The sequence below is a fragment of the Hemitrygon akajei genome, chromosome 1 (assembly GCF_048418815.1).
Source record: "Hemitrygon akajei chromosome 1, sHemAka1.3, whole genome shotgun sequence".
Classification (NCBI taxonomy): domain Eukaryota; kingdom Metazoa; phylum Chordata; class Chondrichthyes; order Myliobatiformes; family Dasyatidae; genus Hemitrygon; species Hemitrygon akajei.
This window is the reverse complement of record NC_133124.1, coordinates 87,779,951-87,807,949: the sequence shown is the minus strand read 5'-3', so window position 1 is coordinate 87,807,949 and position 27,999 is coordinate 87,779,951. Positions and strand designations below refer to the sequence as shown.

Sequence of the window (27,999 nt, the reverse complement as noted above, 5' to 3'; positions counted from 1 at the left end):
CAGTGCAAGGGACAGTGAATCTGTGTAATTCCTGCTATTTCACTGGGCACCAGGAGGTGTACAGCATTGGAGTGTATTTGGGAAAACAGCAATGGATCGTTGACCACTGTGTGTACTTCCACACAGATATGGAAATTCATGGTTTTCTACAGAAATCCTAACATTTAGCTGCAAAATTCAGGCATTAACTCTTAGTCCCAATGGTCACTAGTAATTAATTGAATTGTCCCACAGTATCACTATCTCATAAATCTCTATATAGTCACGGGTTCCCACTACAATAGATTTAAGTTCATCCTCACCATTATTCTGTAATAAGTCATAGTTAGGCTGCGGTGTTAAACTAATAATTCTGAGTTAAACCACAACGTCACTCTCTCTGTACTATATCCAAATCAAAGCAAAGCATCACTGCACTAAATCTGTCAAACATTAATTTCTCACTTTATTAATCTGAGTTCAGCTATAGTATCATTCTGCAATAAATCCAAGTCCAGTCAGTGTTACTTGGAATAACTCTGACAGAGTGATGCTGACATGGTGAATTCAGTTGAAGCCTTGTCACAGTATCGATAATAAATTAGATGCAGAAACTCCACAGCTTTTGTCATATGCAGGCTCGGGGTGTGGGGTTGATGAGAAAGAGTAAGTGGTAAGTTTCAAACAGGAGTACAAGGAGCAGTAATGCACAGCAGGTAGATCAGCAACTGGAACATGAGAGCCAGACCAATACTTAGGGCACTCTGTGACCTGTCATGCTTTCTCTTTGAACTTCATCAGTTCACTGAAACCATAGCACAGAATTTCCCCAGAGTTCCACTCAATTGTTTCACAATTTTTTATTGAGTTCCTGCTACCCAAAGTCCTGTGCACAAATGTAAATGAATATAGCTGAAATTGGCAAATGTAATCAGTGGTAATAGACTTGCAATCTGGTTTTAATAAACTAGGGAGTTACATAATTACCTGTTCATTAGTGTGTTGCCATCTCTGCGATATGTTAGGATTTATTAAAATCCCCTGGGCTGACTTTCTGTCTGGTACCTGTTTGCAAGACAATAGCAAGATGAAATCAATCTCTAATCTGTGATCAAGGTGTTATTTCTGTTAGAAACAAAATAACATATCGAATGCTTCCATCCCTTTTATCTCTGCCACACAATAATGATACCGTAATGCTTATATTATGTATATACGTATGTGTTTTGGTAATACAGATTTCTCAAGTTCACAGCTGTATTCAGGTTGCAAACTGACCACTGTCAGCAGCGTGCTCACCTCAGGATTCAGAGAAATGTTTCCAGCCTGGCATTCCAGTGTGCTGCATTGTTAGTGGGGCCACTTATTACATGAATATTTCTCCAAGGGCCTGCATTGCTTAAAATATATTGTTGAAATGACTTTTTCTATCATCCAAGTCACCTTGCTCTTTCAACCAGTGATCTCATAAGCAAACTTATCTCAAGCTATTTGCTGATATCAAAACAGCTTTTAGTTTATAATGAGACCCTGAAGCCATTGCAAGGTGCCAAATGGTCATAAGCAAAGATGAGCACATGGACAAATTCGTGTATTCAGCAGCAGTATGCACCTTTGTAATCTGGTTAAGGTATCCCCAGGGATGTCACAGATGTTTCATCAAATAAAATTTGGCAAGACACCACATAAAGTAATATTAGACCTGCCAACCAAACGCCCAGTCAAGGGTATGATTTTAAACAACGACAAAGGTGAAGAGGGAAAAGGTAACAAAGATTAGGGAGGGAATTTCAAGGCTTGGGTGAAAGCACAGCCTCCACTGATGAAATGATAGAAATTAAGAATGCCTCCAAGCCCAGAGTTAGTGTAGGGGTAAGTGGCAAAAAACTGTAGACCCTGATTTGCTCTTTGGTCATTGAGAAAGAGAATATGTTAGTGTATGAAGTACTTTGTATATTTGAGAAGGTTTACCTTCTGGAAGCTTTATCCAGAGAAGAGCATTACACCAGACACACAGACAAGAGATTCTGCAGATGCTGGAAATCTTGAGTAACATACCACAACATACTGGAGCAATTCAGCAGGTCAGGCAGCATCTATGGAGGGAAATAAACAGTTCATGTTTTGGGCCAAGATTCTTCTCGGCCCAAAAAGTCAACTATTCATTTCCTTCAAAGATGCTGCCTGACCACACCACATCAGGCAGATGGCCAGGCAAAGCACTATATACAGAACCTGAACATGAGTACAATAGATATTAGCACTTTTTAAGAGATCTGGTAAGATAAAGTGACCCAATAGTTCCATTTATTAGCTAGCTGGCCTGTGGTACAAATTTACTGTAGGTCTGACTGTTCAAACCTCATGTGCTCTTCAAGGAGGGGAGAAATGGCCACCATTGTTTCCCCACTTACATCAATAAATTAATTGAAATATTAGAACCCTGGAAAAAATTATCCCACCAAAATTACTGGTTCAAATGGATAACGTGAACTCTGTAGTAAATACTAATCAAATATCTATGAGCTCCTTCAGTTCTGAAATTCCCCTTGAGCCCATACCACACTATTAGAAGTCCAAAGCCAGGATAAACTTCATCAACCCATGTTACTTTCAATTTTTTTTTTAACCTCAAAGCTGTATTTTAACAAGGCTCACGGATTAAATGGATGTAAGTACTTCAGCTCACCAGAAGAGTAGGGGAGTGGGACCCTGAAGGAAATTAGCAGTCCACCCCTAGTTCTCATTCCTGTCCGCTACTTGCACAGTTAGTTAGTCCCACATAGCTTTCAAGCAAAACAAGCTCAGTCTGAGCATAAATGCAATCCTTAACATAGCTGTAGAGTTTCTGACATGGATTAACAGCGGGAAAAGATATCTTGATGTCTCTCAGGCACCTGCTTCTCTGTACCATAGATGAATGCTGTTTTTCTCAGATTACTTTCTCACTGGAAACCCCATGGGGAGACCCTTGAGATCAGTTTTGCTATTCCGAGGTAGTTAATGAGAGTGTTTTATTGAGACAACAGACTCATCTCATTAGCACAGATCCTAAGAGCATGTCTACCTGCCTCAGCAAACAGATGTTTTATTGGTTCTGTCAATGTGTTTCTAAAACAACTGTTAAGTAAATTGTGCTCCTTAAGAAAAAGCACCATGGAACTTGTGAATGCCAACTCATAACTGCATAAGCTCTGGAAGCAAGTGTTACAATTCCCCATGGCGAAGCAGACTTGATGGGCTGAATGGCCTAATTCTGCTCCCATGTCTAATGGAGACATGAACTGAAGAAGAAAAGTACTTTGTATATTGTACAGTACATACAGTAACTTAAAATAATTATGTTAGCCTTTGTCGTAACCTGGTAAGTGGGGAGAAGTTTAAATGTGACCTGGTGAAGCAGCAGTTAATGAACCTGCCCCAAAGGCTCTGGCTGCTTGGAAATTTCACACTTTCCCTGTGACTGTGAGGGTTTTCTACCATATCCCCAAGTCATGTTGATTGCTTAATGCAAACCACCCTTTGGTGTAAGGTAGGTTGAAAATGAATCAGTTGAAAGGAGTGTGAAAGAATAATTTGCACAGGGAAAATAGGAGATGGCGTGGGACTGTGCTGGGAGCTGGCATGAACAAATGGGGCAATTGATAGATAGGTAGATAGATAGATAGATACTTTATTCATCCCCATGGGGAAATTCAACTTTTTTCCAATGTCCCATACACTTGTTGTAGCAAAACTAATTACATACAATACTTAACTCAGTAAAAAATATGATATGCATCTAAATCACTATCTCAAAAAGCATTAATAATAGCTTTTAAAAAGTTCTTAAGTCCTGGCGGTAGAATTGTAAAGCCTAATGGCATTGGGGAGTATTGACCTCTTCATCCTGTCTGAGGAGCATTGCATCGATAGTAACCTGTCGCTGAAACTGCTTCTCTGTCTCTGGATGGTGCTATGTAGAGGATGTTCAGAGTTATCCATAATTGACCGTAGCCTACTCAGTGCCCTTCGCTCAGCTACCGATGTTAAACTCTCCAGTACTTTGCCCACGACAGAGCCCGCCTTCCTTACCAGCTTATTAAGACGTGAGGCGTCCCTCTTCTTAATGCTTCCTCCCCAACACGCCACCACAAGGAAGAGGGCGCTCTCCACAACTGACCTATAGAACATCTTCAGCATCTCACTACAGACAGGCCTGCTAACTAACAGGCCTCCTGTTAGTTGAGAAGGAGTCAAAAACAAGAGAAAATTTCAACCAGCAGAGAGATGGGGGAAACACAACAATTTGCACTCTGCTTTCTGGCTAAGATCAAGTGCAGTATCATGGTGGATCGCTCAGGATGCCAAAACTGAGGATGGACAAGAGACTCATTGCGATCAAGAGGCTGGTAAGAGCTTAACCTACTGACGTAGGGGTGGATTCTCATGCTGTTTGGGAAACTAGTCTAATGCACCTTTCCAGCAATAACTGCATCGATTGGAGGAGCTGGGATCCAAAACACCACTGGGGCCAAGTGAAGGATCCTCAAGGAGGGAAATCCCTCAAATAGGATCTCTTCATTCGGAAGGTGCTATTTGAATGCTGCAAGTTGGATGTGAACGATGTCTACTGTGCTCAAGACTTCACTGGTAATGGCTTTTTCAATGTCGCATTCAAGCACATGACAGGATGGCAGAAGTTCCTGCAGGATTTGATCACTATGCACATGTTTACCCCACCTGTGCCTGCTGTGGATATTCTCACCTTCCTTGCGTGTTACGGCGAATGAGCAGGAAACTTCGTAGACTTCAAAAGATATGTTCGTGAACTGGACAAGCAAACGCCGGCTGAAGGTCAAGCTGAGGGTGAATTCGACTGGCTTCATCATCCACCCTCCTTCAGACTTCACTATCGGAGGGAACCACAGTTACGTGGTATATTCCAGTCAACCCAGACTGTGACATAACTGCCATGTCTGATCACGTTGCAGCCCAATCCAGTCAACTGCAGACTGGAAGGGCACCAGACAAAGGAGTGGCAGGGAAGTAAATGCTACAACCTGTGAGGAGAGACAAACCGCCTCTATAAAGCCTGCCCAAAACGTGCTGGCACCCACACACAGGCAGTAAGAGGGAGAGCTGTCACTGAGAATGCCCAGACAAACACTAACACACCCACCATCCATGCAGAGGCCGTGGGCAGCCTACGCCTGAGGAAAGGCCAGCCACCTCAAGTTCCCACCTCCCTCAGCCGATAAACCCCACGTCCCTCCACAAGACAAGGAAGATGAGAGCATCAGAGGGGTGGCTCTGCCAGGCAATTGAGGGACCCAAGTGAAAACCTCCCTGGACATGGACAGTGTCACCTTCTTCTGCTTGGATCTGAGGTCAGTTTGCAGACTGATCAGATTCTGTGACCAGTTTGAGTCCAGAGTTAACCACATGAAGAGCGAAGCCACACTCTTCAGTAACTGGCCCGATCGATCCAGTGCCCTTTGTACATGGAGGTTCTGGGGACCCAGTTCAGAGGGGCCAAGATGTGCAACTAGAATTGGCTGGATCAGACTTCGAAGATAGAACAGAAACTGTGGAGACAGCGCTCCTTATCAATAATTGGGAAGAACCTGATCATCAGGGGTGAGGCACACTCAGGGCTGCTGTACCCGACACAGGAGTGGCCCATCCCCCACTCCTCCAGCTTGCAAATCTCCCGAACTGATCATCCAGAGATCCATGATGGAGCGGGTCAAACAGATCACAACGCACAATTCCCTGGACAATGGGGGCAAAAACATACCCAATGTCACCCTCACCCTGATGACCACTTTCACGGGAGGCTGCATCAGGCTGTGAGTGGAATGTGAAGACGTGGGCAACCAAGTAGCAAGTGCCAAAGTTCTATCTGTCCTGGTGTTGCAGATGGCCCTGATGCTGTGCAACGTCGCAGCCAGCTGGATGTTGCGGCACTAGCTGTCTTTCATGGAAAAGTTCCTTCAGACCAACACCTTTGACCTCAAGTCCATCAAGCAGTGGTCAGCATGGAACATCCTGCAGATACTGCAGAAAGACTCGCTGGACACATGGGGGATAGTGTCCTAAGCTGAGTGCCCAGACCATTTGGCAGAATGCCTCATCGCAACAGACACCAAGACCTTGCCTGGCTGGCAGTGAGAGGGGCCCTTCCCATCAGATCTGCCCTGCAAGCCTGCAGCATCACTCCCACCGTCTGCTGCCTGTGGGACGGCTCGTGGGGAAGAGATAGGAGCTTCCCTCTTTGCAGACTGTGGGTTTGCAAAGAGGCTGTGGAGAAGGATGAAAGGGCCTGTGTCGCAGTTCATGCTGAGCAATTGCATGACAGAGAACACTCTGTTCTGAAGGACACACCTGGAAACATCAGATGCTGCTGGTAGATGAGTGAAAGATGCTCTTTTGTCTGTCTGAAACTCGTTGGTCTGCCGACTGGTCGAGATGTGCATGGAGCATTCCAGGCTGCAGGAGTATTTGCTAAGGGAAGCACCAAAGCTTGGCGCAGTCACCGCAAGAGCCCAGTGGGGAAGGACCACAGTGAAGGGTTCTTCTCCTACTGGAGACAGAGGGGCCAGATTGTGAAGGAAGTCCCTCAATTATTATTGCAGCAGTATACCACCCCAGAGTGCAACATGAGCTGTTGGGAGTGGTTTAAACTAGTACAGCAGGGGGATGGGAACCAGGTTGATAGAGCTGAGGATGAGCCAACAGGTTTACAAGCAGATGATGTAATATGTAATTATGAATATAAGGAAGGACAAGCCAATGATTGGGTGCAACTGCAGACAGAGCAAAGAGTTAAGTTGTTCCACAGAGGCAAAATTCATAAGGGTGAAGAATCAAGGACTGGAGGTGCTGTATTTAAGTATACGTAGTATTCGGAATAAGGTGGACGAACTCGTGGCGCAATTAGAGATTGGTCGATATGACGTTGTGGGCATCACTGAGTCGTGGCTGAAAGAAGGTCATAGGAGTTTAACATCAAAGGATATATATACATGTATTACAAGGACGGCAGGAATGCAGGGGCTGTGGTGTGGCTCTGTTGGTAAGAGATGGAATTATTCCTGCCTGTGGCCATCAAACTTTACAACTCCTCCCTCGGAGTGTCAGACACCCTGAGCCAGTAGGCTGGTCCTGGACTAATTTCCACTTGACATTATTTACTTATTATTATTTAATTATTTATTGTTTTATATTGCTATATTTCTACACTATTCTTGGTTGGTGCGACTGTAACAAAACCCTATTTCCCTCGGGATCAATAAAGTATGTCTGTCTGTCTGTCTACATCTTTAGAAAGAGGTGACATAGGATCAGAGAATGTTGAATCTGTTGGTGGAGTTAAGAAACTGCAAGGGTAAAAAAAATTATGGGAATCATATACAGGCTTCCAAGTAGTAACCAAGATGTGGGCTGAGATTGCAAAGGGAGCTGGAAAGGGCATGTAATAAGGGTAATGTCACAATTGTAATGCGGGACGTCAGTATGCAAGGGGACTGGGAAAATCAAGTTGGTGTTGGATCACAAGAGAGGGGATTTGTTGAATGCCAAAGAGATGGCTTCTTATAGCAAGTTGAGCTTGCGCCTGCTTGGGGAAAGGGTATCTTAGATTGGGTGTTGTGTAATATCTGAGATCTTATTAGGGAGCTTAATGTAAAGGAACCCTTAGAGGCAGTGATCATAATATGTGGGAATTTGTACTGCAATTTGAGAGGGTGAAGCATAAGTCACATGTATAAGTATCGCAATGGAATAAAGGGAATTTCAGAGGCATGAGAGAAGAGCTTGCCCAGTGGATTGGAGGGCCACAGGAGGATACTGGTGGGGATAATGGCAGAGCAGGGAGCGGAGCTGGGAATGGTTCACAAGGCGCATATTAGATATGTCCCACAAAAGAAGTTGTTCTCACATGACAGGACTAGGCAACCATGGCTGACAAGGGAAGTTAAGGACTACATAAAAGCAAGGAAAGGGCATAAAATGTAGCAAAAGTTGGATGATTGGGGAGCTTTTAAAATCCAACAGACGGCAACTAAAAAAGCTATAAGCAGGGAAAAGGTTAACTATGAGGACGAACTAGTTGATAATATAAAGCAGAATACTAAAATATTTTTCAGTTATATAGAGAATAAAAGGGAGGTGAGAGTTGGTATTTGACCATTGGAAAATGATGCTGGTGAGGTAGTAGTGGGGGACAAAGAAATGGTACATGAACTTAATAAGTACTTTGATTCAGTCTTTACTGTGGAAGACACTAGCTGTATGCCAGGATCCGTGAGTGTCAGGTAGCAGGAGTGAGTGGCATTGATATTACAAAGGAAAAAGTACGAGGCAAAATGAAAGGTCTTAAGTTGGATAAGTCACCTGGACCAGATGGATTATATCTCAGAGTCCTGAGAGAGGTTGCTGAAGAGGTAACAGATGCATTGGTCATGATTTTTTCAAGAATCACTTGATTCTGGCATGGTCCTGGAGGTTTTGGAAGATTGCGAATGTCACTCCACTCTTCAAGAAGGGAGGAAAACAAAAGAAAGGAAATTAAAGGCCTAACCTCAATGGTTGGGAAAGTGTTGGAGTCCATTATTAAGGTGTACTTGGAGACAAATGATAAAATTCAGCATGGTTTCTGTAAAGGGAAGTCTTGCCTGAGAAATCTGTTGGAATTCTTAAAAGATGTAACAAGCTAGGTGGATAAAGGAGAGGCAGGAGATGTAATTTATTTAGATTTTCAGAAGGCATTTGATAAAGTGCCTCACATGAGGCTGCTTAACAAGATAAACTCCGATCATGTTACAGGAAATATACTGGTATGGATAGAGGAATGGCTGACAGGCAGGAGGCAGCGAATGAGATTAAAGGTGGCCTTTTCTGGTTGGCGTCCGGTAACTAGTATTGTTCCACAGGGGTCAGTATTGGGCCTATAAATTGCGCTGTAGTTGCTGGGGTCAAAGCAACACATACAACATACTGGAGAAACTCAGCAGGTCGGACATCATCCGTGGAAACAAGCAGTCAATGTTTTGGGCCGAGACCCTTCATCAGGACTGAAGAGGGAGGGGGCAGGGGCCCTATAAAGAAGGTGGGGGGAGGGTGGGAAGGAGAAGGCTGTTAGGTGCCAGGTGAAAAACCAATCAGAGGAAAGATCAAGGGGTGGGGGAGGGGATAGGCAGGAAAGGTGAAGAAGGAATGTAAGGGGAAAGAAGGCAGAATCATGAGAGAGGTGATAGGCAGCTGGAGGAGGCAGAGTGAAACTGGGATGGTGGAAGGGAGAGGGAGGGAATTAGCGGAAGTTGGAGAATTGGATATTCATACCAAGGGGCTGGAGACTACCCAGATGGTATATGAGGTGTTGTTCCTCCAGCCTGAGTTTGGCCTCATCATGGCAGTAGAGGAGGCCATGAATGGACATATCCAAATGGAAATGTGAAGCAGAGTTGAAATGGGCGGCAACCGGGAGATCCTGTCTGCTGTGGCGGATGGAGCAGAGGTGCTTGACGAAGCAGTCCCCCAATCTGCGTCGGGTCTCACCGATGTAGAGGAGGCCGCACCCGGAGCACTGACTGCAATAGATGACCCCAACAGACTCACAAGTGAAGTGTTGCCTCACCTGTTTGGGGCCCTGAATGGTGGTAAGAAAGGAGGTGTAGGGACAGGTGTTGCACTTACGCTTGCAGGGATAAGTACCAGGTGGGAGATCTGTGGGGAGGGACGTGTGGACCAGGCAGTTGCGGAGGGAACAATCCCTGTGAAAAGCGGAGAGGGGTAGAGAGGGAAAGATGTGCTCAGTGGTGGGGACTGTTGCTTTTCACATTGATTGTCAATGATTTAGATAATGGAATTGATGGTTCTCTGGCAAAATTTCCAGATGATACAATAAATGGAGGGGCAGGTAGTGCTGAGGAAGCAATGTGATTGAAGCAGGACTTAGCCAAATTGGAAGAATGGGCAATAAAGTGGCAGATGGAATGCAGTATTGGGAAATGTATGATAATGCATTTTGGTAAAAGGAACAATAGTGCAGACTATTATCTATAAGGGAAGAAAATTCAAACATCTGAGACGCAAATGGACTTAGGAGTCCTTGTGCAAGACCCCTAGAAGGTTAATTTATAGGTTGAGTCTGTGATAAAGAAGACTCTTGGAAATAGAATATAAAAACAAGAAGATAATGCTGATATTTTACAAGACACTAGTCAGGCTGCACTTGGAGTATTGTCAACAGTTTTGGGCCCCATATCTCAGAAAGGATGTGCCGTCATTGGACAGAGTCCAGAGGAAGTTCCTGAGGATGTTTTTGGGAATGAAGAGGTTAACATATGAAGAGCGTTTGGCAGCTTTGAGCCTGTACTCACTGGAATTTAGAAGAATGCAGGGGTATCTTATTGAAAACTACCAAATGTTGAAAGGACTAGATACAATGGATATGGAGAGGATATTTCCTATGGTGGGAGTATCCAGAACTGGAGGGCACAGCCTCAAAATTGAGGGGTGGCCTTTTAGAACAGGAGTAAAGAGGAACTTTTTCAGCCAAAGAGTGGTGAACCTGTGGAATGCTCTACTACAGACTGTGGTGGAGGTCAAATCCTTGTGTGTATTCAAGGCGGAAGTTGTGAGATCACTGATTGGTCGCAGCATTAAGGGATACGGTGAGAGGGCAGATGTATGGGGTTGAGTGGGATCTGGGATCAGCCATAATGAAATGGCAGCGTGGACTTGATGGGCTGATGGCCTAATTCTGCTCCTATACCTTATGGTCTTATGAGTTGCAGTGTAAATTCTAACAGACTAGGCAATTAGATTTGGAGGTGTTCTCCACAGCCTAGAGTCTAGTACCAGAGATCACAGCCTTCAGATGGTGGATCTGCATCACAGTGACAGAGGAGAGACTGAAGCAGGCTTGTATAGTGCAATTATTTGCTCTGTAAGGCACAAGGCTCAGGAGTTCAACTCTTCCTGCTTTATTTGTTTCTCTAGTTTCCGAGTATTCTGTTTCTTCACTAAGGTGGTGTCAAACTATGGAATCTTTATCACTGAGAGCATTGAGAATCATATCATTAAATAATGTAGTCAAATTCATGGAGTAATACAGCACAGAAACAGGCCCTTCGGCCCAGCTCATTCAGGCTGACCAAGATGCCCATCTCAGTTAGTACCATTTGCCTGCATTAGGTCCTATCCTGTTAACCTCTCTAGCTAACTTCATAAAAAGACAGTAACCAGGTCAAAATTTACAAGTCTTTCCCATTCAGAATTCTCTAAGTTTGTAACAAAGAGATAACAGTCTACTTGTTGTCATAATCTTGTCCCTACCACAACTTTTAAAGACTCTTTTGAAAGTGTTTCCAATTCTGTTAGGAAAATTATTTACATATCCCTTGAAACTGGAAGTTTTCCAGATGCCTTCAGAATTGTGACTGTCATAACCCCTATTTAAAAAGCCAAAACTTGATAGAATAAATGTTGAATGTTTATTCATTTCCATTGATACTGCCTGACCTGCAAAGTTCCTCCAACATTTTGTGTGTGTTGCTCTAACTACAGGCCTATATCAAATCTTTCCTTCCTGAGCAAGGTTCTTGTGAAAATAATTTTCAACCCAACAACTTTCTGAATAAGAACCGTATTCCAGAAATGTTTCAGTCAGATTTAAGAGTAAACCACAGTACAAAGAGAGCCCTTACCAAAATTGTCACCAACCTTACGCTCAGCACTGATGCCAACAGAATCTCAGTACTAAATTTTCAAGATCTAAGTGCTGCCTTCCACACAGCCAACCACAACCTTGAGAACTGGGTTGGCCTCTCTGGTAACGTCCTTAATTGGTTTTGCTCATATACCTTAGAGAAAATTTTTTTTGGTTTCTCTTGGAGACCAGTTTTCTAAGAGATATAACGTACCTTTTGGTGTTGTTCAGGAAAGCTGTCTTAGTCCCCTCCTCTTCTCCTTATACATGCTCCCCATAGAAGACATCATTGGAGAGCATAAACTTGATTTCCACGGTTATGTAGATGACACATAATTGTACATCTCGATTGAGTCTGATGATGATAACACTCTATCTTCTCTAATTTCTGGTATGGTTGCAGTAGACAAATGGATGAGCAATAATTTTCTAAAATTAAATGAAGATAAACTGAAATACTTTTGGTTAGTTTCAAAGCCAAAAGAGATAACTTCTTGATAAACTTAGGAACATGCCCCCCCCCCCACCCACCCCTTGTAAAATCAGAAGTAACAAGCCTGGATGGTATCCTTGATCCAGATTTGAATTTTAAATCCCACATAAACAATACCAGAGCAGCATTTCTACACTTAAGAAATATTGCAAAGGTATGTTAGTTCTGTCACATAATGATGCTAAAAAACTAATTCCCACCTTTGTATCGAATAGACTAGATTACTGCAATACACTTTTTTACTGAGATTGCAAAGCAATCTGTTGACAAACTACTTCAGAACACTGCTGCTAGACTTTTAACTAAAACCAGGATTAGGGAGCATATGACTCTCATCCTAGCTATTCTGCATTGTCTTTCTGTATCTTTTAAAATTGATTTAAACATTCTTTCACTTGTCCTTAACGATCTAAATGGTCTGGGAAAGAGTACTGTACATCACAGAATCACTTTCATTTTATAATCTTTCTCAAGCTCTCAAGTCCTCTACTGTCAGTCCCTTAGATTTAAACAATCTCCCTCAAAAATTAAATTTTAGGTCAGCTTTTTTGAACTATGCTGCTAAACTATGGAATTCAATACCTAACAATATAAGGGATGCAGACTCATTTGGCACTTTTAAACACCAGCAGAAATCCTATTTATTTAATCTTGCTTTTTTAACTATGCAACACACACAAAATGCTGGAGGAACTCAACAGGCCAAGCAGCATCTATGGAAAAGAATGCAGTTGACGTTTCGGGCCAAGATCCTTCAGCAGAAGTGGAGAAAAAAAGCTGAGGAATAGATTTAAAAGGTGGGGGGGCAGAGAGAGAGAAACACAAGGTGATAGGTGAAACCAGGAGGGGAAGGAGTGAAGTAAGGAGCCAGGAAGTTGATTGGTGAAAGAGATACAGGGTTGGAGAAGGGGAAAATCTAGTAGAAGAGGACAGAAGGCCATGGAAGAAAGAAAAAGAGGGGAGAAAGAGGGGAGGAGCACCAGACGGGAGGCAAGGGGCAGGCAAGGAGGTAAGGTAAGCAAGGGAAAAGGTGATGGGAATGGGGGAATGGTGAAGTGGGAGGGGGGGTCATTACTGGAAGTTCGAGAAAACGATGTTCATGCCATCAGTTGGAGGCTACCCAGGCAGAATGTAAGGTGCTGTTCGTCCAACCTAAGTGTGGCCTCATCGTGACAGTGGAGGAGGCCATGGATTGACATATCGGAATGGGAATGGGAAGTGGAATTAAAATGGATGGCCACTGGGAGATGCAGCTTCTTCAGACAGACAGAGCATAGGTGCTCAGCGGAGTGGTCTCCCAATATACATCAGGTCTCACCGATATACAGGAGGCCACAGTCAGGTTGGAGGAACAACAACCAATTTCCTAAAATTAAATGAAGATCAAATTGAAATACTTATGGTTAGTTTCAAAGCCAAAAGAGATAAACTTCCATATACAGTTGGCCCTTCTTATCCACAAGGGATTGGTTCCAGGACCCCTCGCGGATACCAAAATTCGCGGATGCTCAAGTTCCTTATTCAACCTGTCTCAATGCGGTGGATCTTAGGACCCTGCCGAACCCCAGACCTTATTTAACCTGTCTCAGTGTGGTGGACCTTACGACCTGGCGGCAGAACTCTGAATCCGCGGTGTTTCTGTTCACGAAAATAATCATGATAACGATTGAAAATAAAGTGGAAATAATAAACTGATCGGAAAGAGGTGAAACACTATCGGTCATTGGAAAAGCGTTAGGTTATGTTGGTCAGCGATCGAAACAATTTTAAAGGATAAAGTGAGAAAGGCTCTTAATTATAATTGGTGGTTTAACTATTGGGTTTTGGGTTTTTGATCCTCCATATCAACCCGGCACGGTGGAGAGTGCACTCGGGAGCGACCTGTCACTCGATGGAATACGAGAACTTCCGTTCCCGAGCCTGGCGCTGAAACATACGTTCTTAAGTGTTTTATATGCATAGAAAGGTAAAATATATACTATATACTAAGACAAACATTTGATTAACTGATGCTAAATAATACCAGATGTACCTGTTCTGACTTACTTAATAAGAGAACTTCCGATTTTTTCAATCCCGATCCACGATAACCCACGCACATCCTCCCGTATACTTTAAATCATCTCTAGATTACTTATAATACCTAATACAATGTAAATGCTATGTAAAATAGTTGTTATACTGCATTGTTTAGGGAATAATGACAAAAAAAAGTCTGTACATGCTCGAACAACAAGTCCTGGAAGAGCACTTCCAGGTTTTCGCGATTTGCGGTTGGTTGAATTCACACATGCGGAATTCGAGGATAAGGAGGGCCAACTGTATTCCGTATGGGTAGCCTCCAACTTGATGGCATGAACATCGATTTCTCAACTTTCTGGTAAAGCCCGTCCCTTCACCATTCTCCATCACTTGCCCATCTCTCACCTTATCTCCTTGCCTCCCTATCACCTCCTTTTGGTGCTCCTCCCCTCTTTTCTTTTCTTCCGTGGCCTTCTGTCCTCTCCTATTAGATTCCCCCTTCTCCAGCCCTCTATCTCTTTCATCGATCAACTTCCCAGCTCTTTACTTCACCCCTGCCCCTCACAGTTTCACCTATCACCTTGTGTTTTTCCCTCCTCTCCCCCCACCTTTTAAATCTGCTCCTCATCTTTTTCTCTCCAGCCCTGCTGAAGGGTCTTGGCCCAAAACATTGAACTGCATTCTTTTCCATAGATGCTGCCTGGTCTGCTGAGTTCCTCCAGCGTTTTGTGTGTGTTACTTGGATTTCCAGCATCTACAGATTTTCTCTTGTTTGTGATTGTTTTTCACTAACATCTTTTGGTATTTTATTTTCATGTTCATTTCTATGTGTATTTTTAAGGCAAGAGAATGGGGTTGAGAAAGAACTTAAATCAGCCATGATGGAATGGTGGAGCAAATTCGGTGAGCTGAATGAAATGGCCCAATTCTGTCTGATGTCCTATGGTCATGGTCCTAGACATTGTGAATCCACAAGACAATGAAGTTGTTGGTTTAATTAAACAGGGTGTCTGCCTTTGATCTGATGCACTTAAATACATCAATCACAGTTGTTGGCTCTTCTCCTAGAACTACAGGACCAGTTAAAGGGGGTGCTGTGCCTGACTACCAACAATGAATAAGGGCACAAAGGGTGAGAAAAGAAAGTTTTCAATAGGTAGAAAAAAGACTTTCCAAGAAATTACCTAGAGTAGAAAATGAAGAAGAACCATGAAAGTAATCTCAGTAGCTTTTAAATCAAGTAAAAGTTCAAGTTCCAGTTTATTGTCATGTACACACATTCCCAGGATAGAAATGCAGGAAAATTTGTTTTCCTGCAGCAGCACAGTACATTATCAGCTGCTTAACCCTAATGGGCATTTTGTTTCTGCACCATCAATTCTAGAGTGAATCATTAGGAGTACTCAAACAAAAGATGCATTCTTACCCTACAAGTTTGCTCTGCTTCAGATGAAAATAAATCTTCATCTGAACATGCCTACTATAATTCCTTTGAAGGGTGTTAAAAGCTTTTAAAACTGCATATTAATAGCTCGCTTGTCATATAGACTTCTTTGTCGGCAAAAATTGAGCAAGCATATCTGTACCAAATTCTCAGAAACCTTCAACTCATTTTGAAGTTTTGCTGCCTGAAATTTGTGCACAGTGAATGGTAGTCGAAAGGACTGGTTCAAAGGGTCTTCAGTTTCAACCTTCTGACAGACTGATGACTTCTACCCTCACTGTTACTGTTATAAAAAGCTGACAAGTTGACACATGGTTTGAACCACCAGCTGTTAATACCCAAATTTGACAGCATTTTTGATGATATGTCCATTAGTCTGAGCTGGGTTGCAACATAGGTGTAAGTCACAACAAAGCACATGTAAGCCAGTTCTCGGATGCATGTTTATTAATTTCTGTTTGTATTGTTCTGATGCTGTCCTTTTTCTGTGTGCAGGATGCAGATACCAGCATGTATTGTGCATCCTCAATTACCCCTAAATAGAGAAGGCAGCTCAGAGTCAATCACAAGGGTGCACATCTGACTTGCAACATTAGCATAAGCTTCAGAGCAAACAAAATCACCCTTTAAGCGATTATTTTATGAGTAAATTGCTTCTTGTAGCTATGGTGGCTATCAATGTTTGAAAGCTCTCCATCCACTATTTAACAGAGACATTATTTATACATCTATTAGTCATGTTAACCAAAATGATTTCAATCAAATTTTCTCTTCAGGCAGCAGTAGTGGGAATTTGCAATACCTTGGGGATTGTTATCGAGAACTAGGGAAACAAATAATGCAGGCAGAGGTGAACATCTGTGCTTTATGTCTAAGACAGAAAATAGCCACACTATATAAAGCCTGATCCAGTACCAGTTTGGTATTAGAGACCTTCTTCATACTGGTCCATATAGGTGAGAATCAAATGAAAAACTAAACAGAAGCAAATCAATGAGAACTGAACATGTTATAATGCTTTACTTAATGTAAGAGCAATCGGACTGGTCCAGTTCACCAACCACATGCATGGGTCCTTGTAGATTCTTTCAGAATTCAGAGTCAGGTTTAATACCACTGACATAGGGCAAGAAATAGTTGTTTTTGCAGCAGCAGTACAGTGCAATACATGGCTATTACTGTGAATTATGATAAGAATATATATTAGATAGATAGATAAATAGCATAAAAAGAGAGCAAAATACTGTGTTTTATGGGTTTATGGACCGTTCAGAAATCCGATGGCAAAGGAGAAGAAGCTGTTCCTAAAACCCAGATCATCCTTTCTTTTTGCTGCTGCCATCAGGAAGGAGGAACAGGAGCCCCAGGACTCAAACCGTCAGATTCAGGAAGAGTTATTACTCCTCATCCATCAGGCTCTTGAACCAGAAAGGATAACTTCCAATACTGAACTTTTCCCACAACCTATGACGAACTTTCAAGGACTCTTCACCTCATGTTCTTGATGTCTATTGCTTATCTATTTATTTATTTTTTTTGTATTTGCACAGTTTGTTGTCTTTTGCACATTATTTGTTTGTCCATCTTGGGTGTGGTCTTTCCTTGATTCTATTGTGTTTCTTTGTATTTACTATGAATGCCCAAAAGAAAAGAAATCTCAGTGTTGTATATGGTGATACATATGTACTTTGATAATAAATTTACTTTGAACTTTGAACAAAGGCAAAATGGAGCACTTCAACCTGGACTCAAACTGTGCCCAGACTCTTCATTACTACACATGATGTCTAAAACGCTCTCACATCCCCAAATCCAAACCCTAACCTGACCCCTAACTTCCCTCTCTGCCCCAAAACCATCCCTAAAAACCCAACAGAAACAACTAAATCTGAGCCATGACATTGATGGACATCACAGCTCAACCACTCAACTTGAGTGTGGATGTTCAGGCTCTTGTATATTCTCCCTGATGTTAGTAATGAGAAGAGGGCAGGGCAGGGATGATGAGGGTCTTTAATGATAGATGCCATCTTGTTTATTTTGCTGTCACTTTCCATCTATGTCCCTCGGTTGCTAATCCTTCTACAAATGGAAGGCGTTTCTCTCTATTCCTAACTCTTTATGTTTTTAAACACCTTTATCAAAACTTCTTCAGCTCTGGAGGAATGTCCATTTCCCTCCACAGTTGCTGAGTTCCAGCAGCATCTTGAATTTTGTTCTTTTGTTCCAAGGGAAACAATCCCAGTTTTTCTAGTCCATCCACATCTTTAAAGCCCTTAATCCCTGGAATCATCTCTACCACATTCTTTTCAAAGCATTTACATCCTTCCCAAGAGAATTGCCTAGAAATGGACTCAACTTCCTGGATGTGGCTAAACCTGTGTTTTACAAAGGTTCATCCAGACATTCCTGCTCTTGCACTCTCTACCTAGAGACCAATGTTCCATGATTTTGTTATAACCACTTTCTCAAACTATTCTGCCAATTTCTACAAACTAGGTGCATGTATTTGCCCGACCCTCCCCCAATCTACCTCTTGATAGCATTGCTCTTTGAACAGTTTAGTGTTCCAGATAGATCATTGTAAGATAAAATGTGATGTGCGGTGCTTTTCTTCATTAGTGCAGGCTCATAGTATTTAATCTCAGTATCAGTTTACTCAAAATTGAAAATTGGATAAAGTCAATCGATCATTGCTAAAATGCAGTTGGTAAGTTAATTGGAAAATATAAATTGCTCTATTGTGTAGATGAAGGGTAGAATCTGGCTGGAGTTAATGAGAATGTGGGCAGAATAAAACATGAGAGTAATGCATGGTAAATGAATGGTTGATAGTTAATACGTTCTCAGTGGCCACAAGAGCTGCCTCTGTACTGTATCTATTATCAAGTCATGTCAAGTCAACTTTTATTGTCATTTCGACCATAACTGCTGGTACAGTGCATAGTAAAAATGAGACATTTTTCAGGACCATGGTTTACATGACACAGTACAAAAAACTAGACTGAACTACGTAATAAAAAAAACAACACAGAGAAAGCTACACTAGACTACAGACCTACACAGGACTGCATAAAGTGCACAAAAACAGTGCAGGCATTACAATAAATAATAAACAGGACAGTAGGGCAAGGTGTCAGTCCAGGCTTCGGGTATTGAGGAGTCTGATAGCTTGGGGGAAGAAACTGTTACATAGTTTGGTTGTGAGAACCCGAATGCTTCGGAGCCTTTTCCCAGACGGCGGGAGGGAGTCTGTTCACATACTTCTGGTTTCAAATAGATGAAATCCATCTTTGAGAACTAGTAACAAGCAATCTACTGGAGGAACTCAGTGGGCTGAGCAGCATTTGTGGGAGGAAGAAAACACTTCAGGTCGAAAACCCACATCAAGATGGATCTCCTCCAGTAGATTGTTTGTTGCTCCAGATTCCAGCATCTGCAATCTCTTGTGTCTCCTTTTGAACACTGGTGTCTTATACATAAGAGAATATTGGCCACTAGTTGTACTCAACATACACTGTTTCACTGGAGTTATGGGGCTATAACCAGTGGCCAATATCCTCACAAGCATTTAACCTACTTGCAAAGGTGAAGATATTATGACGCAGCATGACAGGTCACCGATAATCAAATTGACTGCAGGGACAACCAGTTGTGTTGGCTCAGGCAGGCTCTGCAGTGGCACGTACAGAGGGATGTTGTTCCTGACAAATGCTAGCAGAGCCACAAGATATTTCTGGCATTTCCCTACCTCCATTGACAGAAAGCCTTTCGAGCATGGCAAGCATGCTGAATGGAGAGTCCCAGACTTGGTGATAGGGGTTCGCTGGGGCTGTGCTGCTTGCAGTCTGCTGAGGGGCTTGTCCAAGTCCAGCATCAGATTGGCAACTTCTCGCAATTCCCAGAATTTGTTCTAAACCTGAATCAAATTAGTCCTGTGCAGGAACAGTAAACCCAGTCACTTAAATGGAGAAGAATGGATGTGATGGAGAAAGGCGAGTTGTGATTATTTTACATACTGTTTTTAGTGTTTTTTAAATTGTAATTATTGTTTAGTTTTGAATAATTGCTGAACGTTCCTAAAGTTCAGGGGCATTAACAAAAGATTGATATCTTTTGGCCAGGTGACAAACTTTTTTTTTGTATCCCACTGGTGGTGTTTGTACTGGTCCTGGCACAAAATGAGATTTATAAAGAGCATGCTATGGAATCCACACATTACTGTGGGCTCAGCAGGTTGGTGCATGGGGATCTCAGGCATCCCACCACTGCCAGGAACACTTGGACTGATAAATACCAGGCAAGTTTCCAGATGTAATTCAGTATGGAGCTGACTGAGTTGCAAATCTGCTTATGTTCAGCCATGTTCATAAAATCTCAGTACAAATCCAGTGATAGATTTTTTTATATATAGCTGCTGTCCGTTTTTTAACAGTGCTATATAACAGCAATTCAAAAAATCTATTTTTTATGCCAGAAAACCAGTTGATAAAAAAGTAAGCAAAAGTGGACAGCAGAAAAGTTCCAGAAGTTATTGTGTAAAATATTTCCCTTTGTATATTTAACAAAATCAATGATGCTTCTATATCTCTATTCCTTATAAGTTTCTTAAAGTTGGGCCACAACATACCAAGCATTTCCCATTGCTGAAAATCATCGGCTTGGGCATGGCAAATATATTTTATTTTGTTTATTAATTTATTTGGAGATACAGTCTGGTAACAGTCCCTTTGGCCCAATCATCCTGTACCACCCAATTACACATATCTGACCAATTAACCTACTAATCCTTACCTCTTTGGATTATGGGATTATGCAGTCATGGGGAAAACATACAAACTTCTTAGAGACAGCAGCAGAGTTGAGCCTGGTTCTTTGTGCTGTAATAATATCATGCTAACTGCTACACTACCATGGTGCCCTAAAATTCTGGAACTTTTATTAATATCAGAGAGTGGGTATCCAATATAGACTAAACAAGGACAAAGTACAAAGCCCTCACTGACACTTTAGCCATTAGTTAAATGGCAGAAGTTATTTGAAAGTCACAAAATAACTGGTTGAAAGTCACATTTGTGGCTTGGGAGAGGCTATTTGGCATCAACATGGAAACAGATGGACATCCATTATGAAGAGCTGCTCAAAACAGTGGCTGATAGTAACCCAGGTGCCTTTCAGGAAAAAAACAGGCTGACTTGATCCTGTTACTGTAAGTGCTTACATTTACATAGTATCTTTAACATGTTAAATCTGAACTGACTCAGATTCAGGTTTAATATCACTGGCATATGTCAGGCAATATGTTGTTTTGTGGCAGCAATACATTACAATACATAATAAAAACTATAAATTACAATCAGAAGTTTGTATAAAAAAAGAAAATTTCAGTTAAAGAAGTAGTGCAAAAAGAGAGGAGAAAAAATACTAACGCAGTGTTCATGGGTTCATTGTCCATTCATAAATCTGATGGCAGAGGAGAATAAACTGAAACACTGAGTTGGTATCTTCAGCCTCCTGTGGACTTCTTGTATGGCTCTGGATCACTGGTCTTGAATGGCACAGATTTAACCCTTAGTGAACTAAGAATCCCCTGGTTCATTCACAACTTTTGGTTTGAGTATGTCCAGTATGTTCTCAAAGTCATTCATGCATTCACACAGGTCTTGATGAAGTCAATGACAACTGTGGCATATTCATTCAGACTCAAAAAATAAATCCCTGAATAATGTTCAGATCACTGACTCAAAGCGTATTCCTTGACCCTCACCCTTCTTGGTCCTCACCACCGATGTTGCGGCTCTTCACAAGGCCGTAAGATGCTGATTGCCAGTGCTATACACAGTAACTACCCATAGGGGCACATTGTCAATGCCGTTTATCTACCATGGTACAGCTCAGAAGCTACTCACTTATCCTTACTAACACTCTGATGCAGGGCGGAAGCCGCGCTGCTCCATCAGTGATGCTGTGAAATCAAAGTACTATCTGCTTTCCCAGGTGAATGCAAAATGACCCACAGCACTGTCGGAAAAAGAGCAAGAGTGTTCTTTGCAGAATCTAGACAAATACTTAATTCAATCAGCCCCATTAAAGCAGGTCGCCATGATTTCCTTGCAGTTAATGCTGAGGCATTTCCAATATTACAATAGTAATTACACTTCAAAACCTTTTGCTTAATTGCAAAGAACTTAGTTTGTTAAAGGCGCTGTATAAATGCAAGTGTTGCTTTCTTATTGAGCAGGAGCGCATATGGTAGTCATTAGTGTAATTTACTATAGATTGTTGTTATGTATCCCCGGGAAATGTATGAAATCAGGCATGCATGACATTTAACAAGTAATGCACTGTGGCATAATTTGTTTCCTGAAAGCAATTTAAACAAAATAGTTCTTAATTAGGGTAAAACTACCAGCACTTCATAATATAAATGTAGTCAATTTGCATATGTAAAGTCAACTATTGGAGTCACAAATCTGGAGATGGAAAGTGAATATAAATGATACAGGGACAATTTATTCCTCAACTCCAAAATGCTTGCAGGGTTTAAAATAATTAAAGGTGAATGGTGAATGTTTGCCTGCTGAGCTTGGAATACAAGTGCTGCCCTGATCATCAGATATTCTACTTCATGAGAGTCAATTCTCCTGGCATTCCCCTCGCTGTAATTGTCATGTCTAGTTTTCTGTAATGTAGGGCAAGTTGCAACCCATTGGTATTTCTTGTATCAATTGACCTTGTTCATGTTTAGTGCAGATGAATGCAGAATGTTACCATTTTTGCAAGATGCAAATAAATAGGTAGTCTCAAATAAGAGAAAATCTGCAGATGCTGGAAATCCAAGCAGCACACACAAAATGCTGGAACAGCTCAGCAGGTCAGGCAGCATCTATGGAAAAAAGTACAGTTGATGTTGCAGGCCAAAACCCTTCGGCAGGACTGGAGAAATCACTTCTCATCTTTTTTTCCCGGTCCTGCTGAAGGACCTTGGCCCGAAAACTTGGCCGTACGTTTTTTCCTATAGATGCTGCCTGGCCTGCTGTGTTCCTCCTGCATTTTGTTTGTGTTGAATCGATAAGTCTCTCCTGTTTTATAACTGAATTTATAAATGTAATAAAGGCCCCAGTGACCTTTCCTTTATATTCAGAGTTTTGTGTGTACATATAGTCATACAACAAGGAAACAGACCCTTTAGCCCAAATGGGTCGGTCCATGCTGTCCAAAATGTCCTATCCAAGTTAGTTTTATTTACCAGCGTTTGGCCCCTAATCTTCTCAAACTTACCAATCCACATACTTGTCCAAATGTCTTTTAAAAGTTGTTTTTGTAGGTGACACAACCACTTTCTCTGTCAGCTGGCTCATCCCACCCTTTATGTAAAATAAAATCCCATCAACTTCCTTTAAATCCTCCCCCCTCATTTTAAACCTTTGCCCTATCGTTCTTGATTCCCCAACCTTGGAAAAAGTCTTGAGTGCATTTACCCTATCAACATCCTCATGATTTTATTATCCTCCATAAAATAACCCCTCAGCCTCCTGCATTCCAAGGAGTAATTTCCTGGCCCGAACAACCAGAAGTCCTGACAACATCCTGCACTCTTTCCAGTTTAATAACATTTATTTATTGAGACACAACATGGAATAGGCTCTTCGAGACTTTTGAGGCATGCTGCCCAGCAATACCCCAATTTAAATGAGAGCTGAATCACAGGACAACTTACAATGGTCATTTAACCTGCCAACACCGCGGTACGTCTTTGGACTGTGGAAGGACACCAGAGTACCCGAAGGAAACCCTCGCAGTCACAGGGAGAACGTACAGACTGTTAGACTGAGAAGCCTGTTTCTGTGCAGTCTTACTCTTTAATTAAGAGAAGTATCCGCTATTCCTGTTTAGTCAGCTTATTAAACTTTAAGGGCCTTTGGAAACACATTTGGAGGTGCCTCGGCCCTTTAACTGCGTGATGGCACCTTTATCAGTGTGGTATGCTGCTGCTTTCACAGTCAACAGCAGTCAATTGCATGTCCCAGTCCAAGGCTTGAACTTGCAACCTTCTCGCAGGCACGACTGCCAACTACCGGTGTGGAACCTTACATTATTATCTGTATTGTATATGCAAGGGGAATGATATTCAGAGTGCTGTTCAGGTATTAGAGCGCTGGAAACCTTCTGAAATCCAAGTGCCAAAATAAACAGAATAGCCTGGTTCACCACTGACCCTACATGATGTGGAATTGCTTCCAAGGAAAACAGCTTTGCAAGTCAACAATAAGCAGGAATGGCTGCCAAGAAACAGAACAAAGGAATGGAGATTACTTTAATGTCTATCTTATGCTAAAATAACAGAGGTGATGAATACTAATGAAGGAATGCAGAAAATGCATCACAAAGAGATTGAATCAATCAGTTTTTTAATATTAAAAAATCAAAGAACTTGTTAAAGATAACAGTATGAAAGTAATTTCACAAACAGCCTCGGTGGAACTGATTAACATGTTATTTTTGTAATACTTATTAAGTGCAACATTAAAGGAAAAATGCTTTCAAAACCATTCATTTCCATCAATTCTGGGCAGAAAGTAAAGCATTAATATTTCAAGAGGTAGTATGCTTCAATAGAAAGCAAGGCACCAAAGATTAAGTTTACTTCAGTGTAACCAGTTTTGGGATCAAACAGCAAAGACAAGCTGCTAATGAGTGCTCTGGAGAGACATCGAACCCGCACAAAATGGTACAATATTGTGGAAAGAGAAAGAGCTTCAGAACTTTGATTTTATGGAGTTCAACAGAATTCAAATGTTTCCATGGATAGTGCTGTGATACGGATCATGTGGTACCTCCAGGTTCCACTTGGTGGTATCAAAGGTTAGTACAGACCTGCTTTAATTGGGGTAGCGGGAAGTTGGATTGAAGGCTTTAGATCAAGGCAAATCACAGCAGTGTAGAACCACAAGTAGGAGTTCTTTGAGGAGCCCATGCTTTACAGCGGTCTCAGAGACTCTACTATTGAATAATTCTGTATTTAATGCAGCAATGCAATTGATCTACTCTTTCTATAACTTTTTGGCCCTCTCATATATATGTAATAGAGAGGGAAATATTGATGGAGAATAGATGAAACTCATAAAATGAAGGTTCCATAATATTGTGCCTTTAGGTTTGCTCCATTTGTGATTTCCTCCGTAAAACTGCATTGTCCCTGAATTTATACCTACTGTAGTTGGCAACAGTATCTCCAGTGCCATGGCCAAACATAAGTGGTAAGCTTTTAGATCCTTGCTCAGACACATAGCTCCTTAATAGAATGACAAATTCAGAACAAAGGCATAGAATAGCAACATCATTTTTTCTTTATCAATGTGAATATTTTATGTATCAAATTTATTTAATGATTTGATGGGAAAGTTTTTGTCTTTTAAGGTGAAAAGTGATCAAGCATGGCCATAGGATAATAGAAAATTTGCAGCACTCAAGAAGGCCGTTCCTTCTATCATGATGATGATAGCTGAGAGAGAACAAACCTGCCTGATTCCATTTTCCACTTGATCCTCCAACTTTCATTTTCATTTCCAGACCTCCAAATACTTCTGGAGGGATAATCTTCCCTCATCTCCCTTTTAATCCTGTGACCAACTATCCCTGGTCTATGCCCCATTTGTAATTCTTCATCCTTAAACATACGTGCAGATCTGGGGATCAATTAATAAATACTATATTTTGATATAAGTCTTTAAATACGGTTCAATTTTCATTGGAATGCAAAATTACAAGAACTAGACTGTTTAGATCATAAGTCATGGGAGCAGAATTAAGCCATTCAGTCCATCAAGTCTGCCAACCATTCAATTCAGACTGATTCTTTTCCCCCTCAGCTTCATTCTCCTGCCTTCTCCCTGTATCCTTTGATGCCCTTACTAATCAAGAACCTGTAAGCTTTTGCTTTTAATATTCTCAATAACTTGGCCTCCACTGCCGTCTGTGTCAATGAATTCCACAAATTTGCCACCCTCTGGCTAAAAAAAAATTCCTCATCTCCGTTCTAAAGGGATGTCCTTCTATTCTGAGGCTGTGCCCTCTGGTCCCAGACTCTCCCACTATTAGACACATCCTTTCTACATTCAATTTACCTTTCAATATAAATTAGGTTTCAGTGAGATTCCCTCCCACCCTTATTCTTCTAAATTCCAGTAAGTACAGGCCTAGAAATTTATGTATCCTACTGAATGATTTGCGGAAGGCTTGCATTTAAGTGCAGTGAAATGCTAACAAAATATGGACAAACTTGTGCTGTTTATCAGGAGTGTTGGAAACTGATAGAAGTTTATACAATGGTGAGAGCCTTTGAGAGGTTAGACAGTGAAAGTATGTCTCCAAAGGTAGAAATGTTAAATTATGGAAGACATGTATAAAAGGTGAGGTGGTAGTTTAAAGATGATGTGTGGGTCAAGTTGTTTTTACACAAAGGGTGGTGGTTGGAATGGGCTGCCAGGGGTATGGTGGAAGTAGACATGATGGAGGCTTTCAGATAGACACAGGAATATGCAGGGAACAGAGTGAATGCAGAAGTTCAGTCTGAGGTTGGAATTGTGTCCGGTGCGGAAATCATGGGCCAAAGGGTCTGTTCCTGTGCTGTATATTTCTATGTTCTATATGTTTATCTTTGTTTATTGCTCGAGGAATTACATGCCAAAGTAGGGCTATTATGCTTCAGTTATGTTGGCGCAGTAATGAGACCATATCTCTACTGATCTTTTTTTTTAAACTTTATTTTTGTTGTTTTGCCAATAACAGGATAAACAGGATAAAAGCAGACAGACAAGGTCATCATAGGTGAAGTAAAATCCGTATCATATAATAGAAAAAATGAATAGAGAAATGGGTTACGTTGTTGTATCAAAGCTGTTTATGTCCATAATTGTCCTTCAAAGTCTCAGGGGACCTTAAGATCCATGACTTTAAAGTCCATTCTGCAGGTTCCCTCATAGGAAGAAATAAAACAAAGTTCTTCAAACCAAATAAATGTACAGTGAAGAAGTCATTTCAGGTTCAAATTAAATGTCCAATTTTCCCAGTATCTTTCAAATTTTTTAGTGGTATGTCTCAGAGAGAAAGTCAATCGTTCCATAACATAAGTTTCTTGAACTATTTCTATCCATTCCAGGACTGTAAGAGTCTCTTTGCTCAGCCATTTCCTGGTAATCACTTTCTTTCTTTCTTACTGATCCTACTGATCTTGCTTAAGGAAGGGTGTTGATGCACTGGGAGCAGTTTAGAGAAGGTTTACCACAGACACCACTGAAATAACAGGGTGTTTTGTAAGAAAAAGCTATATATGCAGATGTTTTGAAGAATGATAGCAGAGTTAAGGAGCATACAAGATCCTGATGGATCTGGAAAGGATGAATGTACAGAGGATGGTTCATCTTGTAGGAGAGTCTAGAACTAGCATTACAAATTATAGATGAGAGAGGGCTCTGGGTCTTTGGAACCCTTTCTCACAAAGAGAGATGGAAGCAGAATCTTTGAATATTTTTAAGGCAAAGGTTGATCAATACGTAATACACAAGCATAAAGGTTATTGCAATTTGATAGAAATATGGAATTGCGGTTATAATTATGTCTGTTTGAATTGATTAAATGGTAGAATAGGCTTAAGGAGCCATGTATCAACTCCTGATTCTAATTATTATTTTTGAATATTCATATATTAACTTTTCCTTCTAAAATCATTCACAGTGCAAGTTTAATCACTTCAGAGGCTGGAAATTAGCCAGTGAGTGATATTGCTGTCTTAGTTGCTATTTTAAGTTATTCAGAATATAGAATAAAAGTTCAGAATAAGTTTCTATCTGAATGTTTTACTTTCTCATATACTGATGCCTGGAAACTTTTAATCTGTGTGCAGGACCGATGCAAGAAACAGCCTATGATTTCTGGAGGATGATTTGGCAAGAAAATTCTGCTTCTATTGTCATGGTGACAAACCTGGTGGAGGTTGGAAGGGTGAGTGTGCCCAGAAGTGAAATGAATCATCTTTGAGAGACTTGTCATGGCTTCATTTTCACAGGATGGGGCAGAATGATTCCTTTCACTGATCATATGTGAGTTTTGCTTCCTAAATGTTAGGCAAGTTTCAGTATCAACAAGTCCTTGGTTCTAGGCCTGAGCTCTGATCATGAACGTTTGACCATGGAGTACAACTGGCATGAGTTCAAATCTCATCTTTCAAATAATTCAATACTTTTTTTAAAGTTAGCTCTGTCTCAGTAATGGCGCCCAAGAAACCATCAGATTGTGTTGGGAACTCACCTACCAGGGACGATGGTGTTGTTCAGCCATGGAATCTGCTGTCTTTATCCAGTCTAG

At 41.4% G+C, this 27,999-nt stretch overlaps 1 protein-coding gene and 1 long non-coding RNA gene across 15 annotated transcripts in view; one reads left to right on the top strand and one right to left on the bottom strand.

Annotated features, from left to right (window-relative positions):
* Nucleotides 1–27,999, top strand: part of LOC140728571 (receptor-type tyrosine-protein phosphatase mu-like) — a 994,862-nt gene that overhangs the window by 900,148 nt on the left and 66,715 nt on the right. For all 14 annotated transcript variants that reach the window (XM_073047511.1, XM_073047621.1, XM_073047608.1 and 11 more), the window contains one exon: nt 27,539–27,636. In XM_073047511.1, coding sequence (XP_072903612.1) covers nt 27,539–27,636 — 98 coding nt within the window. The remainder of the gene's footprint in view (nt 1–27,538; nt 27,637–27,999) is intronic.
* On the bottom strand, nt 9–27,999 carry LOC140728653 (uncharacterized). Its single transcript, XR_012099143.1, has 3 exons — nt 27,943–27,999; nt 11,889–12,103; nt 9–1,044 (listed from the first exon to the last, which is right to left on the bottom strand). It is a non-coding gene; the product is annotated as an uncharacterized lncRNA (long non-coding RNA).